Genomic DNA, 16,700 nt, shown 5'->3' with positions numbered 1-16,700 from the left:
TGTTAACATACAACCACTTCAAAAGTAGCGTGCCACGTTACATCAAACGCCTCACAATAATACGATTACTCGTCACTGGTAAAAGTAACACCGTCTTCTCTTACACTGCTCACGGCGCAGGGCCTCCAACGATGCGGACACATTTGTTACTGGATATTTTCTAATAGGCTTCTGCCTTAGACACTTTCTATTTGTCAGTAATATTCAATCATAATTATTTGGTACTTGTTTATGTTGATAAATTGTTCAATTGAGGACACTTATTATGTATAATTAGCTACTATTGCGTGCTTAACTTTTGTGTAGCTGCTAGATCCTAGTAGCCTATAGCTTACCATGTTTACCTTTAGTAAATGACTTCACTAAAATAGAAGAAAAGACCAACCTTGTGTGCTTATTGGAGGACATTTAGATGTTAACTGGCTGTCAAGTAAACACGCTGCTTATATGGGTGATTTTAGATGCAATCCCATACTTGTTTCTTGCTGATATCCGACTGATAACTAATATTAATATCAGATTAGGACACCCCTAATAACAATAAAAAATACTGTGTGATTTCTTTTGAATAAAATATATGTATGATATATTATATATAATATAATGTAAACATGCATGTGGAAAGAAATCATCTCAGAGTAATGCCACCTCGGTGTCACGGCCTGGCCTTATGTTGAGTTTCTTGGTATTTGAGCGCTAGTCCCCGCACCTGTTGTCTGTGTTGTGTGTAGTGCGGCTGGTTTCTTTCTACGTCGGGATATTATTCATTATCAATGGTCATGTCAAGTACGGATTAACTTTGGGGACGCCATCTTGCTCCACACATACCGTAAGTCTTTGCTGTTGTCCAGCATTCTGTTTTCGTTTACTTTGCAGCCTGTTTATTTTAGTTTCAGTCGTGCGTAGCCATCCCTATGCGTCAGTGTCTTTTTCTATAGGTTTTGTTTTATTTTTGGTTAGTACATTCAAAGCTTTTTTACATGCACGCTGCCTCCTCTACTGTCTGCATTTTGAAATCACAACAAATCGTCGTCATCTCACACGTTCTCGACACTTGGCTTTAAGCAAGTAAATTATTATTGAAATTTTTTCCAGAATTGTGTAGTTCTGTACCATTATTTTTAAAATTTTAATTAATTTTAATTGTAAAGAAAAACCCAACCTTGTGTGCTTATTGGAGAACATTTAGATGTTAACTGACTGTCAGCTTTGCACAAGTAAACACAATGCAGGACCGCTTGTATCAGAGCGCTGATAACAGAGATTTTTTAGACGTAAGCCAATACAAACAGATTTTTTTGCTGATATCAGATTGATATCAATATCGGATAGGGACAGACCGAGTTAGTTTAGTTAATTATTATTCTTCAGTCAATGGTCAACAAAATAAACAAACAGTTGTACATTCATAGATTGAAAATGAAAATGTTGCAGACCGAAAGGGTTTAGGCTGAAGTTGAACACTTATTGCGCCTAACCCTATAAACAATGTCAAGAACAAGATTAACTTCCAAAAATTATGAAATGTCCTTTGTACAATATATTATAAATACACATCATACACAACATAAACACAGTTAAATTATATACACAGTAAAGGCATGTGAAATATCCTTGTACACGTGTTAAACCTTTGCACCAATTATATACTATATACAAACAATTATACTTCCATTATTATTTATATCTCACATTTACTTTTTAATTAACATTGATCATAGTATTAACTACAGTGTTGATTCAAGAGTGATATATTTTTTCAAGACATTGGTCTTAAAGTGTTTTTTAATCAATACTTGCATTTATTTCATCAATACTTGTTGACCTAAGACAATATTTACAGTACGATTGCCTAAAATTTCCACATCGTATTGCACTGAGTGCAAGCCAGTCATTGACATTTGAATATTTCAAATGAAATAGATCATGGGTGCCATGCAAAACACTGTTGTGATTCATATTTACTAAACTGCCAACATAGGATGCAACATAGAAAAAAAGTAAGAAAGAACAGACAATCTACATTGTCAAAGACAACAATGTTGACATGTAAACTTCAAAATAGAAAGCTGAAAAGATAAAAACATATTCAGCCTCAATATAGTTTCACAAGAAAAAAATGTCCATAGCTAAAAAAAAAAAAAAAAAAAAAAAAAAAGGCAAGAATTGGAGATGAAAATATGTGGAGGAGGGAGGTGGGTGGGGTGGGGCGGGGCATTGGTTTTGTAATTCATGCAAACCATTTTGTTAGTAGAAAATACCTTCGTCTGCTGCGCGGTCATTATCACCTAAATCATCAGAGTGTTTCTTTGTAATGGGACCTATGAAGACCAAGAAGAAGAAAAAGGAAGGAGGAAAACACCATCATCAAAAACATATACAGCTTCAAAAGATGATGAAAAAAAGACTAGGGGTGCACGATAAATATCGGACCGACAATTATCGGGCCGATATGAGGAATTATGACGGCACGCGGAAAAAAAACCTATCACATTGAAAAAATTGCTTCAATAACTCATTAAAAAAAAAAAAAAAAAAAAAAAAAAAGCTCCAAGAGGCGAGATTACCCGTACTGTGCTGTTGGCGGGTTAAGGTGAGTCAATCAAGCGCTCCTTTTCTCTTACGCGCCTTGCGGGGCTCGTTGTAAACAAACATGGTTTCCCACGAAGACATTTTTGGCGTGCTATTTGCACCAAGTCTTCTGCAAACGTGCCACGAGGAGAGGGAAGAACATCACACTTCAACACATCAAACCTTATCAGCCACCTGAAACCCAATCGTATGTGTGCAATATGTATTATGTATTGCAAATTTATTTTTGGTGTGTTTTACATTTCTCGCTGTATGTGGAAATGGCGTTACTGAAGTGGCAGCTGGTTGCATCATCTCTGTACTCTTCTAATGTCCTCTATAGGGATGTCCGATAATGGCTTTTTTGCCAAAATCCGATATTGTCCAACTCTTAATTACCGATACCGATATCAACCGATACCGATATAAACTGTCGTGGAATTAACACATTATTATGCCTAATTTGGACAACCAGGTATGGTGAAGATAAGGTCCTTTTTAAAAGAATTAATAAAATAATATAAGATAAATAAATTAAAAACATTTTCTTGAATAAAAAAGAAATTAAAACAATATAAAAACAGTTACATAGAAACTAGTAATTAATGAAAATGAAAAAGCTTAACATTTTGGCTCATGAAAAGAGTCGTAATTTTACTCGACAAAAGTCACAATATCATAAGAAAACTTAAAAATGTTGGCGATATTATAATAATCATCAGAATTTTTACCTGGCAAAATTATGACAAGTCATCATTTTACTCAAAAAAATTTCACTATTTTACCAGAACAACAAAACAATTGGGAATATTGTGATAAAAGTCAGAATTGTATATGACAAATGTCACAATTTCGCATTAAAAAGTTATAATTCTACATAAAAAAGTAACAATTTTATGAAAAAATATTGCAATACTACAGAAACAGATATAATATGAGAAATTGTTCCCAATTTCATAAGAAAAAAGTTGACACATTGTGAGAAAGACTGCTTTTAGTTAATTTTTTTTTTTTTTTTTTGTAATTGGTTTTTAATCTTCATTATTTACTTCAAGTTATTACAGTTTGTCTCTGTTAAAGGTTAGTACTATTAGTGGACCAGCAGCATGCACAATCATGTGTGCTTACGGACTGTATCCCTTGCAGACTGTATTGATATATATTAATATATAATGTAGGAACCAGAATATTAATAACAGAAAGAAACAACCCTTTTGTGTGAATGAGTGTAAATGGGGGATGGAGGTTTTTTTGGGTTGGTGCACTTATTGTAAGTGTATCTTGTGTTTTTTATGTTGAGTTAATAAAACAAACAAAAAAACACAAAAAAAACACAATACCGATAATTTAAAAAACGATACCGATAATTTCCAATATTACATTTTAAAGCATTTATCGGACATCTCTAGTCCTCTATGTTCTTTAATGTTTCCCTCGTTTTCATACCAAGATGGCGCCGCAGATACTGTGCTCTCTCGCAGGTGTTGCGTTTTTCCTCTGTTTCTTGGATTGAACAAAGAGAGCACAGTCTACCAAATCAAATTCCTTTTGTGTTCAACATTCTTTGCCAATAAAAGTGATTTCGACTTCATCATGGAAACGATGGCGCCGGACGACCAGTTGAATATACCGACTTTTGTCAGGACAAATCTGCAGGAACACTTGATCAAATCCACCTTTTTAAATATTTCTAACCTCCAAGTGTGCACAAACTACACTTAAATCAACATTAAAAAATAATAAATATAAGTAAGTCATTGGTATCGGCCTTGAGAAGCAGGAAGTTATTGGTATCGGCTTGAAAAAAAATAATATCGTGCACCCCTAAAAAAAAAGACAATCACCCCCCCAGGATTTTTGCAATGTTGTTCAACCAATCCCGTCAAAATGCCTTGCAAATTTTGGCCAATCAGATTTCACGACTTCACTTCCATGTTTACATTGAAGGAGATGGTGTCAACAAAAACCACCACCAGAGACCGCGCTCGTCACTTCCCGAGCGTGTTAGAACCCAAAGGTAAACCTTGATGACTGATAAGTACTTTTTAACTGTAAAAAATGGTGGCAAACGTCAGCAAGTGGCGGACAAACAGAGCGGACAGTAATACAGGATCTTTCATACGGAGTTATTGTACAATTAAAATGAATGAATGTAATTATAAATTTTTTAGAAATAAAATGCAATTTTAAATTGATCAATTCTGTAAAAAAAATAAAGTGTAGATATGACATATTTGCAGTGCCATCTTACAAAACATATTGTAGTAAAGTGTTGCTTAAGGAATGGAAGTCAAAACAATAAGACTAATACATTGATTCTCAAACCCTCGTACGCATCTAGTGGTAGGCAAAAGAATCTCTTGATTAAAGTACAGTGTTTTATTTTGCCATAATTAAACACAGTGTTACTGTTTACATTGTGTGTAATAGTACGGGGGCCAAACATATTAAATATACTTGTTTTTAATGACCACTTGGGCCTACTACGCTACTGTATTTTAATGTTGGTCATTATGGTAGTACTTTGAGAGCCAAGTTTTTACTGAGGTGGCACTTGAAAAGAAAAGTTTGAGAACCACTGGACTAAAGATAATAGTAAAACTAGTTTCTCGCACTATTATACTCACATTTCCTTATAGAGTATATTTTTAGGGGACAACAATATAGAAAACAAATTGAACTTGAATATACTTATGAGTAGTCAGTGTACAGCTTGTATTGTAGGGCTGGGTATTCACGACACCAATTGTATCACAATATAATTTAGTATTGTGATTGTCTACATCACAGGTGTCAAACTCAAGACCAGATCTGGTACGATACTGATATTGGAGCCTTGACTATTGGCCGATACCGACATTAATCTGATACATCCATCCATTTTCTACCGCTTGGGGTCGCGGTGGGTGATGGAGCCTATCTCAGCTCCATTCGGGCAGAAGGCGGTCTACACCCTGGACAAGTCGCCACCTCATCGCAGGGCCAACACAGATATATAAGCAAAATTCATTCATACTTTTATTATTTTGTAGAATGGAGTAATGAAGTAAAATTAGTCAAACAGAACAATAACATAAACCATTATGAATAAACTTATAAGAGACGTATGCTGTCAGTAAATTGAAGTAGAGTGGTCATTTGTTTTCGGCGACACTTAGTGCCCACAATAATTACTTAAATTTAGCAAATTGTTCCCACTGTCCAACTTGGACATTTTACATGCAAACCAATATCATCCGATACTTAATTTCTTTGCTGGTATCAGACCGATATCTGATATCAATAGTGGATCGGGACACTCCTTACCTTAATAGCTGCTTGTCACCATGACTTATGATTTCAAAGCAAGTTATCTATCAGTGAAAAATACAAGAAATATGAGGTGATTACCGGTATATATTTACATTACTATGCAGCAAGGGTCCTTCAAACATATATATATGTATATATATACTGTCCGATAATATCGGCCTGCCGATATTACCGGCCGATAAATGCGTTAAAATGTAATATCAGAAATTATCACTATCGTTTTTTTTTATTATCGGTATCGTTTTTTTAAATTTTATTTTTCTTTATTAAATCAACATAAAAACACAAGATACACTTACAATTAGTGCACCAACCCAAAAAACTTCCCTCCCCCATTTACACTCATTCACACAAAAAGGTTGTTTCTTTCTGTTATTAATATTCTGGTTCCTACATTATATATCAATATATATCAATACAGTCTGCCAGGGATACAGTCCGTAAGCACACATGATTGTGCGTGCTGCTGGTCCACTAATAGTACTAACCTTTAACAGTTAATTTGACTAATTTTCATTAATTACTAGTTTCTATGTAACTATTTTTATATTGTTTCACTTTCTTTTTTATGTTATATTTTAAGAAAATGTTTTTAATTCATTTATCCTATTTCATTAATTTTTTTTAAAAGTACCTTATCTTCACCATACTTGGTTGTCCAAACTAGGCATAATAATGTGTGAATTCCACGACTGCATATATCGGTTGATATCGGTATTGGTAATTAAAGAGTTGGACAATATCGGAATATCGGCAAAAAGCCATTATCGGACATCCCTAATATATATGTATATATACAGTATGTGTATATATATGTATAGTTTTGGGACCCCTGCTATACAGTATATTTTGTAAAAAAATAAAATAAATCGACATTAAAAATGTTTATTACAACGTTATAAAACGTATAGCAATATCTTGCCATATTAGTAGTTTTTCCACCCTTATTGTCTAACAAGTGCTATTAGAATATTAGATTGGTTGGCTTCACCATAAATGATGATTGAGTTTGCATGTTCTCCCCGTGACTGCGTGGGTTACCTCCGGCTTCCTCCCACCTCCAAAGACATGCACCTGGGGATAGGTGGATTGGCAACACTAAATTGGCCCTAGCGTTTGAATGTGAGTGTTGTCTGTCTATCTGTGTTGACCCTGTGATGAGGTGGCGACTTGTCCAGGGTGTCCCCCGCCTTCCGCCCGAATGCAGCTGAGATAGGCTCCAGCACCACCCGCAAAAGGGACAAGCGGTAGAAAATGGATGGATGGATGGAAATTTGTCGTGAGGTTCTTTGAACTCTTTTGAACATTTTGAACAATTTTGGAACTGGGAATATTTGGTCTTTGTTTTTGTCTTATGTGAAGCCGAGACAACATTTTATTTATTTCATGGTGTTCTATTAAGAATACTTTATATTTTACTACATTTTTGCAGTCATGGTAATATTTGTGTGTGCTTAGAATGCCAATTGTCACTTTTTAAAAATATATTTGCTAATTATTATTCAACAAATGTTCCGAGTATAGTTTACACAAAGGGAAACGCTTTTGCAACACTTCTAAGGAAAATCTCTTATGAAATCACACATTGAAGGCTGCAACAAAACTTTAAAAAAATAAAAAAGCCCCTGACATCCTAGGGAGTGGGCTGGTAATGATGTACTATTTTTAAAGGCTTCTGTCGCCTTCAATTCAAAATACACAAAAAGACTTGTTTCCACATTATTATACAAGACGTTTTCTTCAGACAAAAAAAAAGAAAAAAAGGTGCTGTACACACAAAAGTAGGTAACTACTCTACATTGTAATAAGAATTTAATTGTACAAATGTTTGATATGATTCGGCACATCAAGTTACATCTTGATAACTTTGATTCTAGGGCAAATCAATCTAAATATGGATAGTATTGATACTAAGGGCTGGATTTACTGAAGGTTTGAGTGTACTAAAACACGTGCAAACTTGATACCACACACAAAGCTGAAACCAAAGCCAAGGGAAACCTACAGCCCGGCCGGAGTCGTCTCAAGGATCTGCTTTTAGTCTGTCACCTACTATTCCGCTTCGTTTTGAAAAGATATATGTTGACAGTTTCATTTAACAGCCACGTGGATATGATGATGTGTCGCATAGGTTCAAAGCAGAGTTTGTTCACATGGGTTGTGTCTTAATTCGCACACTTATGTACTTAGGCTTCATTATCTCTACGCCAGTGGTTCTTAACCTGGGTTCGATCGAACCCTAGGGGTTTGGTGAGTCGGGCTCAGGGGTTCGGCGGAGGTCAAAACACACCCGACTCATCGTATAAATAAAAACTTCTCCCTATCGACGTATTACGGAAACGGCAGACTGATTTGCAGGTGTGTAATTTGTTGTGAGTTTATGCAATGTGTTGGTTTTGTTGTTTGAAAAAAGGTGATGTTCATGCACGGTTCATTTTGTGCATCAGTAATAAAACATGGTAAATCTTTAGTATGGGGAACATATTCACCATTAATTAGTTGCTTATTAACATGCAAATTAGTAACATATTGGCTCTTAACTAGTCATTATTAAGTACTTATTAATGCATTATTCGGCATGGCCTTATTATAACCCTAACCCTCTAACCCTGGCCCTAACCCTCTAACCCTAACCAAATAACTCTAAATGAAGTCTTTGTTACTTAGAATATGTTCCCCATACTAAAGTGTTACCAAAAACATATAAGTTTGTCTTGAATTTGAAAAAAAAAAAAACATTTTATTTTTCACTAAAGAAGGGTTTGGTGAATGCGCATATGAAACTGGTGGGGTTCGGTACCTCCAACAAGGTGTCATGTCTGTGTGACCATGTTTTGTATTAGTCATGTTTTGTTTTGTTTAGTTATTGGACTCTTTCGTTTCTGGCTTTTCACTCCCTTGTCTTGTTTCCATGGTTACCCATTAGTTTCACCTGTTCCACGTTTGGACTCATTGTGCACTCTTGTTTGTCACCATAGCAACCCATTAGTTTTCACCTGTCACGTCACGCACCTGTTTCACGTTTTGAGTCACGCACCTGTTTTCGTTAATCATGTCTCTAGTATTTAAGTTCATTGTTTTCAGTTTGTCTTCCTGGCGACATCCCACATTTATGCTTCTGCACATTCTCCACACACCCTTAAGACCCTTGCTGCTCTTTTTTCATGTCGGTTTCTCGTCCAAGTAAGTTTTCTTTATTCATGCCATAGTTTGTGCAAGTTTTGTGTTTATAGTCAAGTTTTGTATTTCCGCCCTAGTTCGCGCTTTTCGTTTGTACTTTTTTTGATATATTAAATAAATCATGTACTTACATTCCCGTCTCGCCTGAGCCAACTTTCCGTTGCATTCCGGAAAAGCAAACACCCAAGACCAAGTCATGACACAAGGTTAAGAACCACTGATCTACGCACTATGGACCTGGTTTACTAAAGGTTTGCGTCTACTAAAACACTTGCAAACTTGATAGCATAAATATGCAAAATCTACGCTGATCATCAAAACGCCCACAATCCTTGGAGGAGAAGATGCAAATATAATTATTTAACACACGCAATGCAATTTATCAACACTCATCACCCTTTTGCGAGCATTATGTAGCGTTATATTTGGCATGTGTCGGAAGAACCTGCAAACTGCCAGTTCCACACACGGCTGCACGATGAGTTCTGGCGGCGCACAGACAGACGATGGACAGACGAGAATCATCCGTCCTACGTGTGTGTGTCAACATTTTGGACGGTCAGAAATAAAAACTATTACCGTATTTTTCGGACTATAAGTCGCAGTTTTTTTCATAGTTTGGCCGGGGGTGCGACTTATACTCAGGAGCGACTTATGTGTGAAATTTTTAACACATTACCGTAAAATATCAAATAATATTATTTAGCTCATTCACGTAAGAGACTAGACGTATAAGATTTCATGGGATTTAGCGATTAGGAGTGACAGATTGTTTGGTAAACGTATAGCATGTTTTATATGTTATAGTTATTTGAATGACTCTTACCATAATATGTTACGTTAACATACCAGGCACGTTCTCAGTTGGTTATTTATGCCTCATATAACGTATTCAGCCTGTTGTTCACTATTTTTTATTTATTTTAAATTGCCTTTCAAATGTTTATTCTTGGTGTTGGGTTTTATCAAATGTATTTCCCCAAAAAATGCGACTTCCACTCCAGTGCGACTTATATATGTTTTTTTCCTTCTTTAATATGCATTTTCGGCCGGTGCGACTTATACTCCGAAAAATACGGTATATGGACTGTCAGACATAAAAAGCATTACAAATGTTGTCTATTCAGTAATACTATTTCATAATTTTATAATTGCTGGATGATTTAAAGTGCTGATTAAAACAAATTAAATTGATGCGTTTTGGTGTCTGCTGGTGTTTTTTTTCAATGCCTTTCCTTTTTTCATTGAAGAAATATGTTTCAATTTGAAAAAAACATCTTTCAATATGTACTTTCTTGCGTTTGGATCATTCCAGACGCATAAATGTGCTGCTGTTAAGATGGTCCGCTGCCTCCCTGCAGTGCACACCGTCAGCACGCTAAAAACACTTTCTGGTTGTCTATAGATTCTCATTCTACAGTGGAGAAAAGGTAAAAGATTTTTAGATGTGTGCTGCTAGTTCAACAACATTGCACACAGGTCAGAGTGCATAACAACATGTTGGTGAAGGGAAACACATGTTTCCATGGCCTCAGCCAGTAGTACACAGATAAACCTCATTCAAATAAGTTAGTAGATCACAGGCCCACTAATAGTACACACAATTAAATTTTTTGTACAAGCTGTTTAGCACGTGGTATTTGGATCTTAATCTATGTTTACACTGCAGACCAAAGTGAACAAAAAAAAAGACTATTTGCGGGGAGTACATTAATGGCGCTCATAAGTAAGGAAGAATTGACGAAGCAGGCTTCGTACCACAGCAAGTTTTAATTTTTAAGCCCGGACTTCTCTAGAAAAATATGCCAGAGCAGACTTATTTCACAGCAGAGAAAAAGACACTACCTCTCGTTCAGCTGCGGTCTTTCAAGGTAAAGACACGCACCCACGGCCCCCTTCCTTCTCCCTCTTCAGCTGCCTTGCTGATGTTAATGTGGGTGGATTTAACTTTATAAAATTGTTATTCTTGGAGCAATATGGTTGTTAAAGTTAAGGATTTTTGTGATTTCTGATCGTTTGTGTGGGCATCAATGTGACTTTCTGTGTGTGTGTGTGTTGGCAGAGCAGCGCATACAGCACAGTTCAACATGTTTTGGTTTGTTAATAAACAGAAAGTTAATCCATCACCCTTTACTTTGTTATGTTTGTTTGATATACAGTACTGTATAGCACTTTATATTGAGTTCAAAGTGTACAAACCTTCACTAAAAAGGGACTTATGTTGAGTCTGGAAACCATTATTAACTGTATTTACATGGTTTCTTAGGGAGAAATTTGCTTCACTATACGAAATTTTTGATGTACAAACCCTGTTCAAGAACCAATAAAGTTACTAAATCTAGGCTCCATTGTATGTTTAAGCGTAAATGTAGTAATACTTTGCTGTACATTTACAAAAAGAGGCATCAATGCCTTTTTCGTGCTGTGACCCGCCATGTTTGCTCTCGTGCCGCCTCTAAAAGTGACGTCATGGACACTTCAGATGTGTGCCAAAATTACCTTATAGTCCCTTGTGGATATGTTTGCATGCGGACATACAGTGGATCAAGATGTTTTACCTTCCTATAAAAGTATCCGTGTTTGTGTGTACATGGCCTTAGTAAACGTAGGTCTCCAAATGTTTTACTGTTGCCCTGAAACATCCAATAAATACAAAATGTTAGCATTGCACCTAAATTCTGTTGTCATGTAGGAATAAAAAATTCAAGTCTTATAATGTGTGTTCCATTAACCTTGGAAGTTGGAAGTCAGAACTGGGAATGACATCACGGCCGACATATGAGCGTTCCAGTTACAAGGTCGGAAATCAAGATGTCCATATCCTTGAAAACTATATTATTCAGCTTAACTTATCTGGATATAAAATGGAAAAATATGCAGTCCTTTTGCAACCTTCAAACACGGTCTATGAAGAGGAAACAGATGCTATTACTAGCGATGTAAAACGTATTAAACACTTGAAAAATTTAAATTTACATTACAGCAACATTACCCTACAGCAGGGGTGCTCACACTTTTTCTGCAGGCGAGCTACTTTTCAATTGATCAAGTCGTGGAGATCTACCTCATTCATATATATAATTTATATTTACTTATTTATGAAATATATGTGTTTGTTAATAAGTTAAAGGTGTTTAATGATAATGCATGCATGTTTAACACATATAGTTAATATTGTTAATAAATTAAAGGTGTTTAATGATTATGCAATCATGTTTAACACATAGTTAATAAATTAAAGGTGTTTAATGATAATACAAGAATGTTTAATACATATAGTTAATATTGTTAATAAATTAAAGGTGTTTAATGATAATACAAGTATGTTTAATACATATAGTTAATATTGTTAACAAATTAAAGGTGTTTAAAGAAAATGCAAGCATGTTTAATACATATAGTTAATATTGTTAACAAGTTAAAGGTGTTTAATGATAATACAAGCATGTTTAATACATATAGTTAATATTATTAATAAGTTAAAGGTGTTTAAAGATAATACAAGCATGTTTAACACATATAGTTAATATTGTTAACAAGTTAGAGGTGTTTAATGATAATACAAGCATGTTCAACACATATAGTTAATATTGTTAATAAGTTAAAGGTGTTTAAAGATAATGCAAGCATGTTTAACACATATAGTTAATATTGTTAACAATTTAAGGTGTTTAAAGATAATACAGGCATGTTTAACAAATATAGATTCCTTTCTTTCATGAAGACAAGAATACAATATAAGTTGGTGTATTACCTGATTCTGATGACTTGCATTGATTGGAATCAGACAGTGGTGCTAAAAACGTCCGCATTTTTGAATGGAGGAGAAAAAAGTCCTCCTTTCTGTCCAATACCACATGAAAGTGGTTGGTTTTTGGCATCTTATTTGTCCAGCTTCCGTACTCCTTTGTATACACTTCACAAGAAATACATTGTCGGCAAACTCCGTAGCTTGCTAGCTTGTGCACGCCAGCTTTCTGAGACTCTTGTTTTGTTAGCGCAACTGTGCAGTCGGTCTTTGGAGTTTTGACAACAAGTACGGCGCCAGAGTCTGTTGAAATAAAGTGTTTCTCGCCTTCCAGTCGGTAATTTTAATGAGCTGGCAGCAGCCAGCGTCATCTCAGAAGACCCTCGGGTGCCGTGAATGTCAATCAAGTGACGAAAGTGACATCATAGTGAAGATTTATGATCGCTCATTTTTAGGACTATTTTTTTAATGCCTGGCTGGTGATCGACTGACACACCCTCCGAGATCGACCGGTAGCTCGCGATCGACGTTATGAGCACCCCTGGTTTACAGCAATACATAGTGATAATAACGTATATTACAGAAGCTTCTATTATTGTGTACACTCAGAGCAGCCATCTTTGAAGCCAACTCTGGGTAGGAAATCCAACTTCGGGAGGCGTTCCAGTTAAAACGTTCGACTTGGAACCCTGAACATTCCGACTTGCCAGTAGAAATGGAACGCACCATTTAGTCTATACTCCATCATATCACATAGCATGGCCTTAGCAGTTAACATTAGCTGGGCAAGCTATTACAATAAATATTTGACACAACTTGAATGACTGTCACAGCTAAAAAGTGAATATAGCTCACAACAAAGTGCATTATTCATGTCTGAACCCACCTGAAATATCAAAGTAATACAACATTTCTGTGCTGATATACAGTTCATGCTAAACAACTTAGACATACAATTAGTGTTTTGAGGACAATACATAATCATTATAAAACGAAACAAGAGAACAAAGTTGTTAAATGACGCTTCTAAAAAAAAAGTTAGATAAGTTAGTAAAAGTAAGTTAGCACATACCTTGCGGACGGGATAACCACCACCTCCAAATTACCCTATTGCTTTTTAAGAAAATACGTCACCGCTGTAAAAAAAACACTACCAGAAGCTAAGGAGAGATAACTCTAGCTAGCTGCCACCATAGATATAATTACATACGTCATATCCCTTTGAACTATGTGCCAACAGTGAGCCTAAGCTAGTACAGGCAAAGTATTCAAATCTTGTAGATGGCACAAAAACAACATTTGATTGAACTGTTTATGCTTGCTAAATACGCAAGGCTGAAACAAGGACACGGGCAATAACAGTTTTATAGGTTTTTCCATTGTTATTCATCAAATGTGTATTAATAGCACATGATTTGGCGTTGACAATAAAGCAATTGACAATTTAATCTTGATTAATCACGATTAATCGCAGATAGGTATATTTTTGTTATCAATTATTAGTGTACCTAAGTTTTCAATACCATGACTGGAAAATTATTTTAAATGAAATGTTTTGTAAACAGTATCCTTTCTAAACAGCTCAACACACAATAGACATAAACACGCTTTTAATGACAATTAAAAACAATGACCAGCAGTTGGTTGGTGTCTTGCCAGATTTTGTATTCCTGCTGTAGCACTTGCATTCAGAGGAGAGAAGTTACACTTTCGTGTTTAGATGCCATTTTCACGCAATATTAACATAAAATGCGGATTGTTACGATCATGGTTTGGTTGTCAAAGATATTTGTGTCATGTTCGGTGGTCATGTTTTGTTTGGTTATGTTCTGTTGGTTTTTGGACTCTTTTAGTTCCTGTTTGCGCTTCCTGGTTTGTTTTGTCACCATGACGACTCATTGGTTTCACCTGACTCATTTGGACTCGCGCACCTGTCACTAATCAAGAAGAGACTATTTAAGCCTGTAGTTGCCTGGTAGTCGGCCTGGCGACATTACTCTATATGATACTCTGTTCTTGCTATGTGCTACTCTGTTTTTGCTCTGCCCATGCCATAGTACTCTTGACATTATCATGCTCTGTTTATTCTTGTTCATAGTTCATGCTGCTCTGCTCACGTCACCGTAAGTGTTTTTGTTTATGACCATAGTTCAGGCTATGTGTTTACGTTTTTGCTTCCTGCGCCAAGTTTAGTGCCTCCGCTGTGAGCGCTTTTGTTTGTACCTTTTTTGAGTAGCAATTAATTAAATCATGTTCCTACCTTCAAGCCATGTCTGCTATAGTCCGTTTGCGTCTCGGGAAAGCAATCCTCGCAGTAATTTGCGAAATAGTCCACGCCCTGACAATTTGGTAAGGTAATCTGTGATATGTCTACCTGAATAAATGCTTCTGATATTCTGTACATTCCATGTTGTACAGGGTAATGATATTCATATCACTGAATGACAATGTCTTAACCTTCACTATTTATTCATGATCTGTAATATTCAACCTGTCTAAACATTCTGTAATCGAGGACTATCAACTAGAACATGTTTTAAAAGAATATACACAATATTTTATCCAGCCAGAAAATGTCCCCCCCTATAGTCCTCAACTGACATACTAGCATTTATTTAGGTAGAAATATCACAGATTACATTACAAAACATCTTTGACAATCAAACCATGATCGTAATGTAAGACATTTCTTTATTTTGGTTAGTGCAGTTGAACCAGATGTGATGTCTAGTGCTTTTATTTTGATGCCCAAAGTGTGTGATTGGTTCGAGAAGAGCTGTCTTGACATGTTGCAATGACAATAAAAAGTACCACTTGACTTTCTGCCTGCCTGTCTTTTCTTCCTGCTGAGCTTGTATTCTATCTTACTAAACCAGTACAGAAACAATCTACTTTTTATGTTATCAACGCACTAAACTGTAATCTAAACACAGAAGTGAAGCTCCACCCCTTTGAATGCAAGCACGCCAGCGAGTATTTGCTGCAGTGATGACGGCGCATTGTGATCATGGATGAAAATGGTCTTGTCTTGTCGGGGAGAACGACTTGCCATGACTTTGATCCTGGGCTTTCAATAATGTACCCTTTTACTATTGCGTTAACTTTGACAGCTCTAATTGCTTTGCGTTGCCTTAAACGGAGAAGTGGCCCCCACTAAGATGGCCGCCACATAGTAATGTCGCTTTGGAATGTCTACTACAGCGCGCTGACGTATTTATCTAGTTGTATCTAGTAGTATTTAGTTGTATGCCCCCATGCTAAAACAAAGTGAAAGCCAATTTGGCAGAAAAGTCGAACTGTAATAAGTTTGACATGTGAGAGATCAGACATTGGCATCGATTGGCTTTGCCAATTTTTTCATAGAAGTTTGTTAGTAGAAGCATTTAAGTCCAATCTTAAAACTCATTTGTATACTCTAGCCCAGAGGTGCTCACACTTTTTCTGCAGGCGAGCTACTTTTCAATTGATCAAGTCGTGGGGATCTACCTCATTCATATATATAATTTATATTTACTTATTTATGAAATATATGTTTTTGTTAACAAGTTAAAGGTGTTTAATGATAATGCAAGCATGTTTAACACATATAGTTAATATTGTTAATACATTAAAGGTGTTTAATGATAATACAAGTATGTTTAATACATATAGTTAATATTGTTAACAAGTTAAAGGTGTTTACAGATAATACAAGCATGTTTAACACATATAGTTAATATTGTTAACAAGTTAAAGGTGGTTAAAGATAATACAAGCATGTTTAAGACATATAGATTCCTTTCTTTCATGAAGACAAGAATATAAGTTGGTGTATTACCTGATTCTGATGACTTGCATTGATTGGAATCAGACAGTGGTGATGATAACGTCCGCATTTTCGAATGGAGGA

General features: G+C 35.7%; 1 protein-coding gene across 6 annotated transcripts in view; it reads right to left on the bottom strand.

Annotated features, from left to right (window-relative positions):
• Positions 1 to 16,700, bottom strand: part of nlgn1 (neuroligin 1) — an 82,175-nt gene that overhangs the window by 37,381 nt on the left and 28,094 nt on the right. For 4 of the 6 annotated variants that reach the window (XM_061976058.1, XM_061976060.1, XM_061976063.1 and 1 more), the window contains one exon: positions 2,262 to 2,321. The exons of the other annotated variants lie outside the window; for them this stretch is intronic. In XM_061976058.1, the coding sequence (XP_061832042.1) occupies positions 2,262 to 2,321 (60 nt within the window). The remainder of the gene's footprint in view (positions 1 to 2,261; positions 2,322 to 16,700) is intronic. 6 annotated transcript variants of the gene reach the window in all.

The sequence above is a fragment of the Nerophis lumbriciformis genome, linkage group LG14 (genome assembly GCF_033978685.3).
Source record: "Nerophis lumbriciformis linkage group LG14, RoL_Nlum_v2.1, whole genome shotgun sequence".
Taxonomy (NCBI): domain Eukaryota; kingdom Metazoa; phylum Chordata; class Actinopteri; order Syngnathiformes; family Syngnathidae; genus Nerophis; species Nerophis lumbriciformis.
Note: the sequence above shows the minus strand (reverse complement) of the source record. Positions and strands in the feature narration are given on the sequence as shown.